The sequence below is a fragment of the Poromitra crassiceps genome, assembly GCF_964638095.1.
Source record: "Poromitra crassiceps genome assembly, chromosome: 22".
NCBI classification, from domain to species: domain Eukaryota; kingdom Metazoa; phylum Chordata; class Actinopteri; order Beryciformes; family Melamphaidae; genus Poromitra; species Poromitra crassiceps.
This window is the reverse complement of record NC_139647.1, coordinates 23550230-23567345: the sequence shown is the minus strand read 5'-3', so window position 1 is coordinate 23567345 and position 17116 is coordinate 23550230. Positions and strand designations below refer to the sequence as shown.

The 17116-nt window shown below is 49.4% G+C and overlaps 1 protein-coding gene across 1 annotated transcript; it reads left to right on the top strand.

The window, feature by feature from the left end:
* The first annotated feature begins 8521 nt into the window (after positions 1 to 8521).
* Positions 8522 to 16299, top strand: cdc42ep3 (CDC42 effector protein (Rho GTPase binding) 3). The gene is made up of 2 exons (XM_083658356.1): positions 8522 to 8935; positions 14450 to 16299. Exon 2 carries the CDS (start codon positions 14694 to 14696, stop codon positions 15765 to 15767), a length of 1074 nt encoding a protein of 357 aa, XP_083514482.1. The 5' UTR covers positions 8522 to 8935; positions 14450 to 14693; the 3' UTR covers positions 15768 to 16299.
* Positions 16300 to 17116: the final 817 nt, after the last annotated feature.

The window sequence follows — 17116 nt, the reverse complement described above, 5'->3', positions numbered from 1 at the left end:
GTTGCCTACTAGCAGGTCCCGGTCCGTCCCAGGTCCTTTCTGTGTGGACTGGAGTTTGCATATTCTGCCGTGTTGGTGTGGGTTTCAAACATAATATAATGTTGCTGGTATTTATGTGAGTACATCACAGTTGCACTGAGACAGTTCTATGGCAGTTCTGAGATAACTAAACGAGGGAGGGTGTTTTGTTGTTGTAGAGTTGCTAACTTTGTTCCAAATTGACAGCATTATGATGCCACTGAGGTCAATGTTACTTTTGCATGCTTGTGGTGTTGTGTCACCATGAAAAATGGCAAAATCCAACCAGCAGACATACAATAACTTTATAGCAGGGGGTAGCTTTATCATGCTCAGTTTTCACTAAACAAAATACACTGGCTATCCAATCAAATAATAACACTATTGCTCTTAATGTAATTATGACACGCAACATAAGTCAATATTCCTCTGTATATGGTATGTCACCCAACTATTCAGTGTATAGGCTACATCTGCAGCCCCTCTCCACATGCTATAATGTATTATAGCCTATAGGCTACATATATAGGCGAATATAAATATCATGACATCTCCATGTGAGCATTATTTTCCCTTCAGCCATAATTCTCCTGTGCAATGCCCTCATTATGAATCTGTGTCAAGGAGGGAAAATGTGCTCAAAAGAGGAGTTCAGATTTGGACTGAGTACACCTCTCTTGCTTAACAGGCTTGCTTTGATTGTACAGACTAGTCCATTTTTCAACAGGCTGTATTGATTAACTCAATGAGGTGGTTTGTGACTATGTTTCCTTTTTGTATTTACTGTGTAATTTCCACCAAGGAAATTTAAATATTTCCAAATAACCAACCATGGATCTCCCAAAGGCTTGATGACCTTCTGGCTTGGCTGCTCCCCTGCGGGAGCAGAGAAGGCCAGAGTGATGATAGGAGAAGAAGAACCCACAAACGTAGGCACAGAGTTGGGGAACATAGTCACCTTTCCATCCCCTGGGGCATGGGTGCACAAGGGGTGGACAGAGAGAGTGTGTGTAACTCTCTTAGCTGAGGCTAGAGCCAACAGCAGCACCGTCTTGAAGGACAGGTGTGTTAAGCTCGCCTCCTGTAGTGGTTCAAGGGCCTTTCAAACCCTGCAGAACCACAGCCAATTCCCACATTGGTACCAGGGTCTTGGATACAGGGCGGTCCCTGCAGGGGGCCCCCTCATAAAAGCGCGCACCAGATCATTCTGCCCGACAGGTTTTACTTCCAGGACACAAGTGGCCGGCCGATAGGGCTGCCAGGTAGACCTTCGACGTGGAAAAGGATCTGCCCTCATCGATCAAGTCTTGGAGAAAAACCACAATGGCTTTCTCTGAACAAAGATAAGGATCGTGGCCCTTTCTTTGGCACCAGCTTTGGAACAGCTTCCATAAGGTTCTGGTGGGAGGAGCCCTCTGGTTCTAAATAGTGACAAGCATCCTAGGAGGGAGATCTAGGCACTCGGGGGCCAGGCTCAGAGAGCAAGGCTCTCTGGCTGTGGGTGGAGGAGCGTCTCCCCTCCCCGAGACAGCGGATTGCTGCGCGTTGGGGGGTCTCCATGTCGGGGGGTCTCCATGGGGTCTCCATGTCGGGGGGTCTCCATGTCGGGGGGTCTCCATGCCGGGGCCATGTTAGCAGCGCAACGTCTAACAGTCCTCCCACTGTGCTCTTCTGTGAAGCATCAGCGTGGCTTACCGTGTTAACCAATACGCTAACTACCAGCGCATGTTTCCTCCAATACATGTGCCGCTTCTTTTCACCTGACAGCGAGGAGTGTCACCGGCAGGACATAGCGTGTGGGAGGAGTACGCTACAGTATATTCTGCCCAGTCCCCCCCAACCCCCCATACCCTTAATCCAGCTTCCCAGCTGCAGACATATTGTGCCTGTATGGACGTCCGACCAAGCCGAAGGTAACGGGGGCCTCGAACCTGCGACCCGGACCTGAACAGGAAGAGACTTAAGCCTTGGCCACACTGATCCGTCATAAAATGGACAGAACGGATATATTTATGTCCGTTGCATGTACAAGTAACGTACTTGTACAGCAGGTGGCGGTAAGCACCTTGAAGGTGTCAGCGACCCGCCTACAAACCGAGAGAAGAAGAAAGCTGGCGTCAGCTAGCTGTTAGCTCTGTGCGTTACGTTAATTTTTTCTTTTTCTTTTTTCAATTAACAAAGTCTGGCAATAACAAACAGTACAGTATACAAAAAATTCAAAATTGGAACAAACAATCAAATAAAACAACAAAATAAAATAAATAAAACAAAAACATTAAGTCAGAGTTCTAAGCAGGAATCAAGATATGCATGTTTTGGTACACACTCCATGCTTGATTGGTTTTAACATATTTCAAGGCTTTCTTAAAGTTAATTATCTCATTCATGAATACTAAGAACAGGGATCTGGCATTTTGAAATCTACATCGGTGTGCGCTACGTTACTTATGTGACAATAAAATGCCACTGAATGACCAGATTAGATGGTGAAATCAGACGGTGACACTGACTATCACGTTGTACAACAGCGGGATGGTGTACACAGCATTAATTATAGCCTCCTTCACCGCCTCGGCCGCCATCTTCTTTGAAAAGTTGAAACAAATCTCGGAAAGCCTCCTCTCAAGACCTCTACTCTGATTGGCTAAACGGACAGTGACTATCCGACCATCCGACCATCCGATACGTCCATCCAGAAAAAGTTCATCCCTTTTCAACTTTCTGTCCATCAAAACGTATGCACATTTTCTGGATACGTATGCTTCTGAGTGCTCCACGGACAGTCGGACAGCTGTCATTGAAAATGAATGGAAGTGAACAGAGAAATGAACGCACACGGACAGGGTTCCATGTCGCTGTTCCGACCTCTCGCTGTTCCGACCTCCCCTCTCCCAGCCCCCATGCCTAAACCTAACCTCCCCCAGACCCTAACCCAAAACCTAACCTCTCCCACCCCCACGCCTAAACCTAACCTCCCCCAGACCCTAACCCAAAACCTAACCTCTCCCACCCCCCACGCCTAAACCTAAGGTCGGCATTGCGAGTGGTCGGCATAGCGGGTGGACACCCACGGACAGACACCACGGATCAGTGTGGCCAAGGCCTTACAGTAATAGCCTTGCTGGAGTAATCCCGGCCCAGTTCACTGACATTTATCATAGTACAGGTTCTTGGGAAGGCCAGTCATTCTGGACTGTTCTGGTCATCCACGTGGGGGAATTTGTGTTGTTTTTAAGAACCAATGTGCTCAACCCCCACAAAAAGTCTTGTTTCAATTTAATCCGGTGCTGGATCACTCCATGACAAGAGGCTCCAAAAAAGTACAATCTGACCGGCACTCAGGAAAAACACTGATTTCTTTTTATTTGGACATGATGACAGCCAGCGAGCCAGTTACACGTATGCAGCTACTGAGGAAGGCCATGGCTGAAACGTCTGTAAAAATAACAATGAATCAATGTTTTTCCTGAGTGTGCGGGTCAGATTGTAGTTTATTGAATTTGTGTTGCTGCCATCAGGCCACCATTTTTAGGGGCCGCGTGGAAGGAAAAGAATCAAGGCATCTTTTGTTTCTGTAGCCATTAGTCTGCCGAACTCCAAATAATGATTATACGAGATTCCTTTCGCACGAATCTATTGTTTCAATCGTTCTTGTACGATGGTAGTCTAACTGGTTGAGGAGCTCGGAGCCTCGGTTACGATCTTGTCGTGTTGCGTGGTTCTGTTTTGTTGATTAATGATGTGGACCAGTCGGTTCACCATGGCTGCAAATCCAAACTCCCTCGTGGGACAATAAAGTCGAGTTGAGTAACTTTCCTACAATAGCACTGCTGCGAGACTATACATCATCTGTACTTGTTTAACAGTGTTAAAGTGTTTTATGGTGGATTTCTTTGCTTTAAGGCTTTGAATCCCACAGGAATCTTATTTACTATAACTTCTAAACATATACAGGTTGAGGCCGGGCAGCGTATCAATCAGAGAAATCAATCAGAGTGCGTGTATACAGCGGACGCTGATTGCGCTTTAAGTTCCTTTGGGCTAACGCACCCAATAAACGCCATCAATGGTGTTTGAATATGGAGACTGAGAGCAGACACGTTGTTGTCCTCGCACGTCACCTCCCACCTTTCACCTCTTGTGCAGTGCACACCGCTGCTAAAAAAGGACACGTGAACCACCAAGGTGCTACCTTCAGTGTGTGGTCTAGTGTGGTTCAGGAGGCCGCATCGGCCATGCACACACACACACACACACACACACACACACACACACACACACACACCCACACACTCATCATTTTGGGATGCGGCCACAGAGCAAGACAGTGTTTAGACTACCCACAATCCACTCCTTCCTGCGCTCGGCTACACATCTCCTTTACTCAGAACGTTGGCCAATACCCTCAGTGTGTCGGGTCCCTCCCAAGTGCCTGCTGCACGCCCCCGAGGGAACGTTGTGAAATGTTTATGGTCAGGATGAAAATAAATGTCCACATGAGGACCTACAGGGAAAATAGAGTCGAAACCCTGAGAGAAAAATCTGATAAGATTGTAAATGGAGGGCATTATATAGACTGGCCTGTCAACATGTGGCGTCAGGGGCTCTGTGTATGTTCAATGCACGGGGGACATTTTGTTCGTGAAATGTTATTCGATGCTGTAAAAAAAAGAAGAAGACAAATGTCCTGAAATAAGGGAGTGCATAATTGCCTGAACCCCCCTAGAGAGAGAAGAATGTAGGGAGTAATTTCCTTGTTATTGTTAGGCATATCTTTGATATTCGGGGCTGGTTCTGGTTGGAAATGGTTACGCGCGTCACTTTCCATGCGTTGTTCTGCAGAGAATTGTGAGATGATCATATTTCTCCCATATTCTTCCCGTCTCCATCTTTAAGTCTCGCTCATGGTGGATACGAGGAAACACAAAATTCAGTCACGATATGACCAATTCCAAATCTGTCTCTCAAGATCTCTAAAGCAAAATCAGATGTTTCGTGCGTACAGACCTGTCACGTAACACCAATCAAGTGCTAAAAATGGCATGAAAAACACAGCTGTAACTAACCGTAGGCTTTTTTTAGAAGACAATCTGTCCAAAACCCGGTGCTTTTGTTTATGCTGGTTTTTCATATCCCTCCACTTCACTGGCTTTGAGTGATAATGATGTAGCTGACTCCACCACGGGTGTGTGAACGCAGCAGGAGACGGATGATAGAGGGGTTGATGTGTTGATTGGATGAGCTGTGTTAACCTGACGTGAAAAAACCCAAATGTGTGAGACTGAAAAAAGAAAGAACGTCATCGTGCCACTGCTCGTGATTTACAACCAGAGATGGGGGGACTTGGACTTGAGACTTGGACTTGAGTCGCACTTAAGTCGCACACACCACTGTGACTTGAGACTTGACTTGAGACTCGTCCCCAAAGACTTGAGACTTGACTTGGACTTGAGATTTGGGACTTGTGAACAATCTTTTATTAAAAAAAAAAAAAAAGGTGCATTAACATGAAGGAAATGTCTACTAATGCCATCCAATCAATGCTGATACTGTATGGTAATAGATAAAGGAGTGAGGATAATACAGTACATCCTTTGAATTCCTTCGTTTTAGCTATGCAGTGTTCTAAGCAGACCGGATTGATGTAGCAGATGATAGAACGCTCATCTGTAAGATACTTTAGACTTGACTTGGACTTGCCCCTCAAAGACTTGAGACTTGACTTGGACTCGAGCTCAAAGACTTGAGACTTGACTTGGACTTGCAAAAAATTACTTGACTGATTACGTGACTGAGCATCTCTGCTTACAACCAGGCTAGAACAGGCAAGTTCAGTGTGATTCTGAAATGCTGTTTTTCTCAGTTTCACTTTGATGGATCATGACAGGCAGATTGTGTTGACCTGGCCTGGGATCAGTGTGTCGGTGTGTCAGTTAGTGTGTGTGTTAGTGTGTGTGTGTGTGTGTGTGTGTGTTAGTGTGTCGGTGTGTCAGTTAGTGTGTGTGTTAGTGTGTGTGTGTGTGTGTGTGTGTGTTAGTGTGTCGGTGTGTCAGTTGGGAGGAAAGCGGTGACCTCAGTGGAACAATCCAGACAAGACACCTCGGACTGGAGAGAGAGAAACCTCACACAGAGAGGCCTCTTGTTCAAAGGGCAAAGCATGGGCCAAAGCAAATGGCGCATAAATGGAACTGGAGTTAAACTGGAAAAATCAAATAAAAAAATAAAGGTCTAATTCCTCCCATAACACGACCCAAAACAGTGCTTGTGATGGAAAAACACAAAAAAGTAGAGATGACACGCATATTCCTGGCAATCACTAAGGATTCAACAGAACTGCTGTGTGAGCCTGTTGGCTCTTAGGGTTCTGTCAGTTGGAAGAATATCTGCGAGTGGCGGGAAGGAGAACTGGGACTCGGAAGTGAAAGTCTGTCTGGGGGGCGGGGGGGGGGGGGGGGGGGCGGGGGGGGTAATGACGATCAAACGTCGGTCGGGTGCAAATTTTCTTAGTTCGCGCCGACGGAATTTCCCATCACTTTTACGACACCGAGGCAATTTATGGCGCGCGGGGGAGGAGTTTATTCTTAGTTTGTTTTCAGTGCAGCAGCCGCTGCTCCGGAGTTTCCAAGGTTTTAACGGTCTTCCCTAAATGAGAAGACAGCGGCGTCAGTGTGTGTTCTACTTACACATCGTGTGTGTGTGTGTGTGTGTGTGTGTGTGTGTGTATTCTACTTACACATCATGTGCCGGCCACATGGAGGAGGCTGCGATGACATCACCCCCCCCCCCCCCCACCCCCCCGGTCGGCGACACTACGACACCAACGCTAAAAAGGCCCCTCATTCACAAGTGCTGTTTAACTAGTGCCAAATGATGGCTGTGCGTCTTAAATTGAGGGGTGTCTCAGTAACTGTTAGCTGTCCACACACACAGACACACACACACACACACACACACACACACACACACACACACACACACACACAGACACAACATAACAGACACAACATAACACTATAACATGACATTTTCAGTCCTTAACTGACTTAACATGGGGCTCGTTATGACATTGGCACATCTATTACATGAACTGTGACTGTGGGGAGAAAGCATTAAGCAGAATGAGTGATTCGGGATTTGCAGGAGATTTGCAGTGTTTGTTTACTGGAGAGGGTGTTGCTTCCTCCTCGTATGTTGGACAAGACCAGGTTACTGCTGAAGTATGAGTAAGGCTTGTGGGGACATGCATTCACCCTCTTCCTCATCGCAAACAGAAGCACGCGCGCACACGCACACACACACATGCACGCACGCACACACGCACGCACGCACGCACACACACACACACACACACTCTGATTGGGACATAGGCACCCCCCCCGCCCCCCCTCATGGACATGCAGAAACAAACACCTCTCCTCCTCCGCTCTCCCTCCCGCGCTCTCTTTAATCTCTCACCTCTGAGTCTGAGCAGCAGCAGCGGCCGTTTCCAAGGAGACGGGATTTGTAAATTATTTATTTCTCTTTGGACAAGAATAGAACGGAGAGCTGCTAAAAAAAAAAAAAAAAAAAAAGGGCGAACATGCAGAGACCTGTGTCCTTGACTCGAGGGCATCGGGGTTGGGAGCCTTTAACACACTGGCGTCCACTGTTCCCCTCGTCTCCGTGCATACGAAGAGATATAACACAATGATTCTGTTCTGAGTCTATTTGGACTCATGTGCTGTCCATTAGCCCGTTTATAACTGTCCTCTGATGCACTGTTAGTGCCGCAGTGCTCTGCAGTGGGCTAATTAGTCCATTCAAACCATATACAGACAGACTCACATACTTTCAAAAACCCAGGCACGTGCCAGAGATACTAGCTCATAGACAATGTGGTTTTGCAGAGAATATGGGTCATATTTACCAGGAATAATTGGAGAGTGAGTGGTGTGTGTGTGTGTGTGTGTGTGTGTGTGTGTGTGTGTGTGTGTGGACAGATAAGAATAGAGAGGGGATCTCGAGAAGGAGAGAGAGAGAGAGAGAGAGAGAGAGAGAGAGAGAGAGAGAGACAGCCAGAATACAGCCAGTAAGTGTCTGCCGACTGCATTTACAGAATAGCTCTTATCAGATGTAGGCAGTCTCAAAGCCAGGCGGAGAGCAGGGCGAGAGAGGGTGGGGAGAGCACACACACACCCACACACACCCTCTCACATGCACACACACACACACCCTCTCACACACACCCACACACACACCCTCTCACATGCACACACACACACATCAGAAGGAGAGAGAGATAGACAGACATCCCATGAGGCAACGGGCATGAGATGGCGTCGGCCGCTTCTGTTGACAGGTCAGCTCAGCTGTCCGTCCAGGAAGACATCAGCACGAGCCGCAGCGAGGGCGACAGGAAGGGTCCTCCAACCAACCAACCAACCAACGCCACAGAGCTGCTCAAAACATACATATATATATAGAGACAGACAAGCACAGGTGCTGCCTGAGAGGGAGAGCGACACTGACGAGGAGAGAGAGAGAGAGTGAAGGGAAAGAGAGAGAGGAGAGAGAGAGAGAGAGAGAGAGAGAGAGAGAGAGAGAGAGAGAGAGGGAGAGAGAGAGAGAGAGAGAGAGAGAGAGAGAGAGAGAGAGAGAGAGGGAGGGGTAGGAGGAGACTGCTTCAGAAGGGGGAATAGGAGCCGGAGAGGAATTCCAAAACAGCTGTCCGGCAGACGTCCCAGAGCAGCCCGAGACAGAGACACACAGAAGGCAGAGACAGAGACACACAGAAGGCAGAGACAGAGACACACAGAGGGCAGTGTAGTGTCAACAAGCCCGCGGGACGCTCACACATCAGCGTGGAGGGAAGCTGCAGCAGAACCCGGCCAGAACCTGGGCAGGATCCAAAAACTCTCCCCCACTGGAATAATCTGAGGTGAGTGCAGACTGCAGATTATTGGTATGTGATCGTATGCTGCTGCAGTTTCCAGTATACCTGCTGGCTTGTAGACAGTCAGTGGCAGCAGGGTGTGTGACTGACAGGACAGTGTTGGGCTTGGTGGCAGGGTGTGTGTGTGACTGACAGGACAGTGTTGGGCTTGGTGGCAGGGTGTGTGACTGACAGGACAGTGTTGGGCTTGGTGGTGAATCATGTCTGGAGGAGAAGGTACTGTATATCACAAGATGTGTGTGTGTGAACAAGCATGGTAAGTGAAGTGTTTGTTCAGCATATACTGTAGGCTCTCATACTGTAACATGCAACACAAGGGTTGAGCTGTGAAGAGAGCAGCAGCTAAACCTTCACCGCTCTCCGGTGAGAGAGAGGGACGTTTTGTGGGTGCAGCTACACGCTTTTAGGGCATGGATGGATGGATCCCCCCCGAAAATGCGGAGCTGGCTTTGCCGGAATCTCTTGAGGGGAGTCGATTTGGGAAGAGGGGAGTTTTGTGGGTGAAGAAGAACCAGGGGGGGAGAGGGAGGGAGGGAGAGAGAGAGGACCACTTTGCCAGTGTGCGTTCGTGTTGACATTCCCCTTCATGTTTGCTGCAGCTTTGATATGGTTTCCTGCTGGCCCCTGCCAAGGATAACTCTGGGCGAGCGAGCGAGCGAGCGAGCGCTGGCCATGCTTGCGGGTGGCACACAGCACAGGCCGTGGGGGCGAGAGAGAGAGAGAGAGAGAGAGAGAGAGAGAGAGAGAGAGAGAGAGAGAGACAGAACAAATACTCCACCCTGCTATTCAGCATAGTCCCAGGCAGGCAGCACAGCCACCCCGGAGCAAAGGCCTTCGCCTATAATTGACTTTTCTACGCAACAAACAGCTCAGCCTATTCTGTAAAGTAGGGCTACCATTATCCTCTGTGGTATATGTGCCATTTTCTTTTTATACCAGCCCAAAGAGAGGGTCTTTCTGCTATTTATAGACATGACAGGAGTCAAGGCCAGGGTTATATGTGTTAGAGGAAACACGATTAAAACAACTCTGTACTTCTTCCACTGATTACACTATACACCACGGCAGTAGGAGGAGACACTCTGAAGAGTCTCCTAACTGTACATGCTGCTGTTACCCTGCCTACAAAACCACTGCAGAGCTGCAGACAGAGTAGCAGGTTATTTTCTCACTCAGCAGCAGCACAGTAATGGCATCACGGGCGGGATATTTACGGCTTGGCATGGGAACGCCATATACAGGTCATGATTTGAACAGCTGTCCCTCATGTGTACAGTACTGTACAGTGACGGGCGGCCAACTGGAGGAGCATCATCAAACCGGGGCGCGCTTGTTTTGACTACAGCAGCAGGGTGACACCGGTTCTAAGAATAATGCTGACCCAGATATTTCTGCACGTGACTTGATTTAAAGAAGCGCCCTGAAAATAGACGGACGAATCACGAGCGGCGATTTTAATTGCCAGAAATTCTAGCGCCTCCCCCATCATCAGCTCATATCTGTCTGTCTTTACACTTACAGTTTCAGCACCCCTACTACCCCTCCCCTCTGCCCCCCCCCCCACACCCACACTAATAACCCTCGAAGCATGCGCCGCATTCCCCCCTCCAGCCCGGAGCTCCAGATAGCCGCCGCTGCTGCCGACCCAGAGCCGTGTATATAGAAGAGTCGCGACATCTCCATTCACTCCAATGGAGCAGTTTTTTTTTACTCTCAAGAGTTCCAGGAAGTAAGGTCCTGGATTAAGCAGCACTGTCGAGTTGCAGCAAAATGGACAGTTTGTGTTGTACTTTGAAAGTGTTTTTTTTTATTTTTATCAAATTGTACATTATCGGCTTTATTTTAGCATTCAAAAGTAGCGCGAGACCTCTTTCCTGGCTGTTCATTGGCTAATGAGTCACGCATTTTGCTCCTCCACTGGCGCCACTACTCTCTCTCTAAATTGCTGTGCGCTGCTGACCCAATGACACACTGGCTCAGTCACGCTCGTCACGAATGAGACGGGCCGCCGCATCCCCCCCCAAGCCCCTCCCCCCCAGAGGTGTAAATGAAACCCGTGACCCGCATTCTGCAGTGGCGCCGGCGCCGGGCTGGCTCGGAAGCTGACGGCACGTGCCGGCGTGCCGCTTCCTTTGGGCCCGTTCCAAAAAGGAGGTCGCAAAACTCCGGCCTTGGCTGTGAAGCTATATGGACCAGAATACCCTCGGCCCGCTTAGCGGCTGCTAACACCCCGCCAAGACCAAAATGGACTCATTGGGTCAAGCAGGCCGTAAACTTTTCTCCTGGGCTGCACACAGTCATTGATTAATTTCCTCTTGGGCGGCTGCCACAACCCTAACACTCGAATATACTGCTGTGATTTTTACAGATTCTCGATGCAATCACTCAATATATCTCGACAAACTCCCGGCGAAACGCTGGCAGCCAAGAAGACATAAAAGCCTGAGTCGATGAGGTTATTGTTTTCCTCGTGCGCTCTGTTGGTGGCCTCTAGGCATTCCAGGCATGTTTGCCATATATAAGCCAAACTGGAGCACCAGCGGGATGGCTGACGTGAAGGTCAGCCTTTCACCATCCCAGCTGACTTCTTCTCACGGGCCACAAAGTGTTGACCTTGGCTGGGATGCACACAGCAGATGTCCCCCCCCCGTGAGTCGGGAGAGGATTTCCTATACATTCCATCGATATTATCGATTTCACACAACGAGATTATCAGCTTCCCATAAATGCAGGAGCTCGGCATTTTAATTATTCCACATCGCCACTGGAGAATACAGAGTCTGCACAATTCTCACAGGTGAGACAGTCTGGTCTGATTTCATGCAGGGCTAGACCCAATAATCAATAAGTGTGTTTGATTAGGAAGTGCTTGAGACAGAGGTGAAGCAGTGACCTTCTTGTCTTGGGATGGTGGATAACACAGCTATATTATAGGGATGCACCGATTCACATTTTTTCACTTGCGATCCGATTCCGATACCTGAATTTGGATATCTGCCGATACCGATATTATGCCGATACCAATATTTCTCTTGAATATACAGTATAGGCAAAGATTTGGCCAATTAAAGATTTTTTTTAAATATACCTTGCAAAAAGCAGACAAAATTAAGAAAATATACAAGGCAAAGAAGGATACTATTATACATGGATAAATTACGGCCAGCGGCCCGCTGTGCTGTGCAGCCCACGCTGGAATTGCAAAAAAATTGTTTCCCCCCCCCGATCCGATCCGATCCGATTCGTGAATTAGTGCCAATATCGGCACCCGATACCGATATTGGATCGGATCGGCCCCATCCCTACAGCTATACTGTAGTAGAGACGCAGCACACACACACACACACCCTGACAGGAAGTAGCTTGTGGGGCAGGCTCGTGGTGCATGCAGCAGCGTACTGTACGTGCCTCGGCTGCTGTCAAGGTCAGAAAGGATTGAGTGATGGAGAGAAAGGGAAAGAAAACAGAAGAAAAGGGGAAGGAAGGAAGACAAAAGGAGAAAAGCCTGAGTTAAATAAGTCTCCCCCTCTCCTTCATCAAACAGTGCAGCGGTGCTTCTCACCTCCTCCTCCCTCCACCCATCATTCTGCCTCCACCTCCTTCCCTCCCTCCCTCGCTCCGTCAGTATTGGCAAACCAACACGCTCTCCTCCTCCTCCTCCTCCTCCACACACACATGGCGTGCATTCACCTCCGCCCCGTCTCGGCGCCTTCGCACCGACACCCGTCCGCGCTCACAACGGGCCACTCGAAAGCAGCAGCGACGCACTCTCGCACGTGTCCCGCATCCCTCTCTGCAGCAGTGTTTGTCGGCTCTATATATAGTCCCCATAGTGCTTGTTGTTGAGTGACGGGTTTATTCGGGCTGTAACGGCATCCCCACTTAGTGAGAACATTTTCTCCACGACTTCACGTCGTTAGCCTACTTAGCGTGCGTCGAGGTCTTAACTGCCACGCTGAATAGACGCGTTGCTCTCTTGTGATAAAACAGGTCGTTTGGCTGGAAAACACCGGCGCCAGAAATGGAGAAAATGTATGTCAACGCCATCTTTGCCTGATGTCTCCATACTGTAGTCAAACCAGGTTGCTGTTTGGACTCAAATACACAGCGAGTGTCTCTCTCTCTCTCTCTCTCTCTCTCCTCTCTAATGTGTCTGCTGAATAAACAGAGCCTACTTAAAGTGTCTGTGTGTGATAAGGTTGCTGCAGCCTGTCTGTCTCTGTCGGCTGGGTTTCCAGCAGGAATGTGGTGGGATGTTGTCAAAGTGAAACTTTGTCTTTCTTAACTTTCTCTTCGTCGGGGTGGACTTGACCGCCCAGGCACAGCGGTGCACTCAGCCTGTCAGACGGTCACCGTCTGACATACCTCTCATAAGTAAATATGTCTATAAATGGGCACGCACTCTCTCCTCTCTGGTGCCCCCCCCCCCCCCCACACACACACACACACACACACACTCTCTCACACACACACGCACACACACACATTCACACACCGGAGACTCCCTAAACTCCACGGCATATTTTTTCCCCTTTCTCCTCGGTTGCTATGTCGTTTCAAATGGTCACACCAATTCTCTCCTCTATTTTTGACTGAGCTTGTCCTGCACCGAGCTGCTCACTGTACCAACACCGTTACATTTCCTGTTGGGTTTGTAATAGAGAATAGCCTGGAGAAGGCAACACTCCACGCAGGCACCTTTTATTGACCCCCGGGACTGCTTAAAAAGCTTTATCCATCCTGATATACTGTGCAAGCTCGCTGGTGTGCTAGCTCTTATTTAGCTTCAAGCAGATCTTCTGTATCTCAAATCCAAATCAAATCACCACCGGCAGCATCACCTTTTTTTTCCTTGAAATCCACCCATCTGACTTAAACCCCCTTCCTCATCCCCTCATTCTCCACATGCTCTCCCCCCTCCTCCTCCTCTCTGGTCCATCTCTTTGCGATCTCCGTGCGTGTCTACGCAGTAGCCCTGCTCCTAAACCCCGGCTGGCCTGCTCTGATCCCAGTAAAGTCCCCTTCGCTTCTCCTCTCCTCCAATCTGCCGCCCAGCTGTTCCACATTAGCACGTCCAGAGCGGGGAGGCCAAAGGAGGCTCATGTGCGGAAATGTGAATGTGAGCAGAGCAGCAGCGGCCTTTAGACGAGTCCTCCTCGCCTCTCCTCTATGCTCTCCAGATGCGAGCGGAGGATGAGAATGTTTCTCTCTCTCTCTCTCTCTCTCTCTCTCTCTCTCGTGTCGGTAACCAGATTTCTTTATCTGGCTGACAGCAGTTGTACATCATCAGGCGAAGGAATCTTCAGTAAATCTGTCAGTGCTGGGTTTGTTTTATAAATACTGAATGGAATGCAGAATGCAACATCTTCGTGGGGCAACAACACACCCCGGTAGCAAACCGATGTCAGATGTCAAGTTTGAATAGTGTCATATTCTTTGGAGCTAAAAAAACGGCTGACTGTAAATCTGATCGCTGTGTGTTTCTCTCTCGTTTCGCAGGAGCGACCTTCTCTGACCTTTCCACAACCCCCAGGCTACACCAGTAATCCTTGGAATCCCATCCTCCTGATCGATGACACAACGACTGAAGCTATTCCTGGAGTTGCACATGACCGCCGTGTTCCTGAGAATGTAACTCGAGCGTCTCCCCAGGGACACTGTAACGTTCATAACTTACAGTACAGAACATTCTCCGGCGCTGTCCTATCCTACATATCTGAGGTCTCTTCCACAGTGAACAGCCATGCCAGCGAAGGCACCCATCTACCTGAAACCCACCAACAGCAAGAAGGGAAAGAAATGTCGCCTGCGGGACATATTGTCCCCGGACATGATCAGTCCGCCGCTCGGGGACTTCCGCCACACCATCCACATCGGGAGGGGCGGCGAGCGCGACGCGTTCGGAGACATGTCCTTCCTCCAGGGGAAGTACGAGCTCCTCCCGGGGAAGGGAGAGGTGGTCCACCCTCAGTTCGGCATCCAAAGTGAGTTCCTGAGAGCGAACAGCACCTCGGACGCCTCCTTCGCCGAGACGCCCTCTCCGGTCCTCAAGAACGCCATCTCCCTGCCGACCATCGGCGGCTGCCAGGCACTCACCCTGCCCCTGATCTCCTCCGCTGTGTTCCCGCTGCTGCCGCCGGAGCCCCGACGGCACATCGTCGGGCCTGCGACTCCCACGAAACCCGACGTGGCCGAGGAGGTGGAGATCCTACAGATAGATGCTCTGCTGCGCTCCATAGACGTCTTCGGCGGCGGCAAGCCCTTGCCTCCGATCTCCGATATCCAATCAAAGCCCGACGTCCTTCTGGATGTGCTGGACAAAGCAGAGAAGCCGATGTCTAAGACGGTCGCCAAAGCGAACAAGATCAACAAGGGTGAAAGCAGGTGTGAGAAGCCCTCGCCTTATTACATCACCGGCCACGGCAACAACATCTACAAAGCCAACGGGAGCCTGAACAGCAACAGAAGCAGCGACAGCTACGAGAGCCTCGACGGCAAGGCGACCTTCAAGAGCAACGGGATCTGCAACGGCAACGGCAACTGCAACGGTTACGGATACTTTAACAACGACATTGCCCTGAGCTATAAGAAGGAGCTGTCCAAACGCAACGGAGACTGGGTGGACAGGGACAGCGGGGTGGAGGAGGGCCGCATCTGTGATTTTGAGTTTGACTTTTCCAAGGAGAAGAGTTTGTCGCGGGATTCCCTCGGCCAGATCACGGGGTCGCTCCTGTCGCTTGAACTCGATCTGGGCCCGTCCATCCTGGACGACGTGCTCAACATCATGGACAAGCCCGTGGTGAAGAGCAGGCCTTGAGCAGTGCTGAGGCCCCGCCCCCCCCCCCCCCCCCCGAGAGGAGAAAGGGAATTACTGACTGAACCATGAGGAGAGAGACTCACAAAAGCAATCAGAATGGTGTCTGGATATATCATTGTGATGAAAATTAGCGAAAATAGACAGAGCTGCTTATGTTTTTATTGTCAAAACAAATAACTATTCTAGCTTCTATGGAGTGTTGATTCTTTCTCTTCTTTTTTTTTGTTGGTCCGTCATGCTTCCGGCATGTTTACGATGCATGCGCTATTGAATTACATCTAAAACACAACAGCCATTGTGCCTTTGATTTATTGATTAAATTGCTGTAAAAATAATAATAATACACAATAGATTTGTGTTCTTATCCTGACTTCTGCCGTATATATGAGAGATACTTTACAAGTGTTTTGAGGTTGCTTTTTGCTCTTTTTTTTTTTACACGGTCGCGATCTGTTTCTCCATTAAAATGCTGTTTGTGTGACTTTTTAATGTGTTTTAACAAAGCACTAGTTTTGTTTTGTCACATGATTTGTTTGCCACATGACTATTTCAAAAGAACAGAATACTATGCATATTTGTGTTTTTAATATTGTAACACAAATAAATAAATTTTGTCCTACATTTGTCTAAGTTCTTGCAAGGAACGTGTGCATGGATTTGAGTGTTTACATCAAGCAAATTGGGAGAGAGAGAGAGAGAGAGAGAGCGAGAGAGAGAGAGAGAGAGAGAGAGAGAGAGAGCGAGAGAGAGAGAGAGAGAGAGAGAGAGAGAGAGAGAGAGAGAGAGAGAGAGAGAGAGAGCAATATCAGAGACCTGGATATCAGACCAAGAGGAAAACTGAGTTAGCAGGAGAGGCATGAGATGTCCAGGAAAGAAAGACCCACTGATCGGCAGAAAGCAGGATAGAATGGATGTATTTTCTCGCCCTCTGAAATTCCTCACATTCTGTCCTCCTGCCCTGCAGTGGGAGCACTGGTCCGCCTGCCCTGCAGTGGGAGCACTGGTCCTCCTGCCCTGCAGTGGGAGCACTGGTCCTCCTGCCCTGCAGTGGGGAGCACTGGTCCTCCTGCCCTGCAGTGGGAGCACTGGTCCTCCTGCCCTGCAGTGGGAGCACTGGTCCTCCTGCCCTGCAGTGGGGAGCACTGGTCCTCCTGCCCTGCAGTGGGGAGCACTGGTCCTCCTGCCCTGCAGTGGGAGCACTGGTCCTCCTGCCCTGCAGTAGGAGCACTGGTCCTCCTGCCCTGCAGTGGGGAGCACTGGTCCTCCTGCCCTGCAGTGGGAGCACTGGTCCTCCTGCCCTGCAGTGGGAGCACTGGTCCTCCTGCCCTGCAGTGGGAGCACTGGTCCTC

Coding starts and splice junctions, on each gene's coding strand:
- cdc42ep3 (XM_083658356.1), top strand. CDS start 14,694: ATGCCAGCGAAGGCACCCATCTACCTGAAACCCACCAACAGCAAGAAG.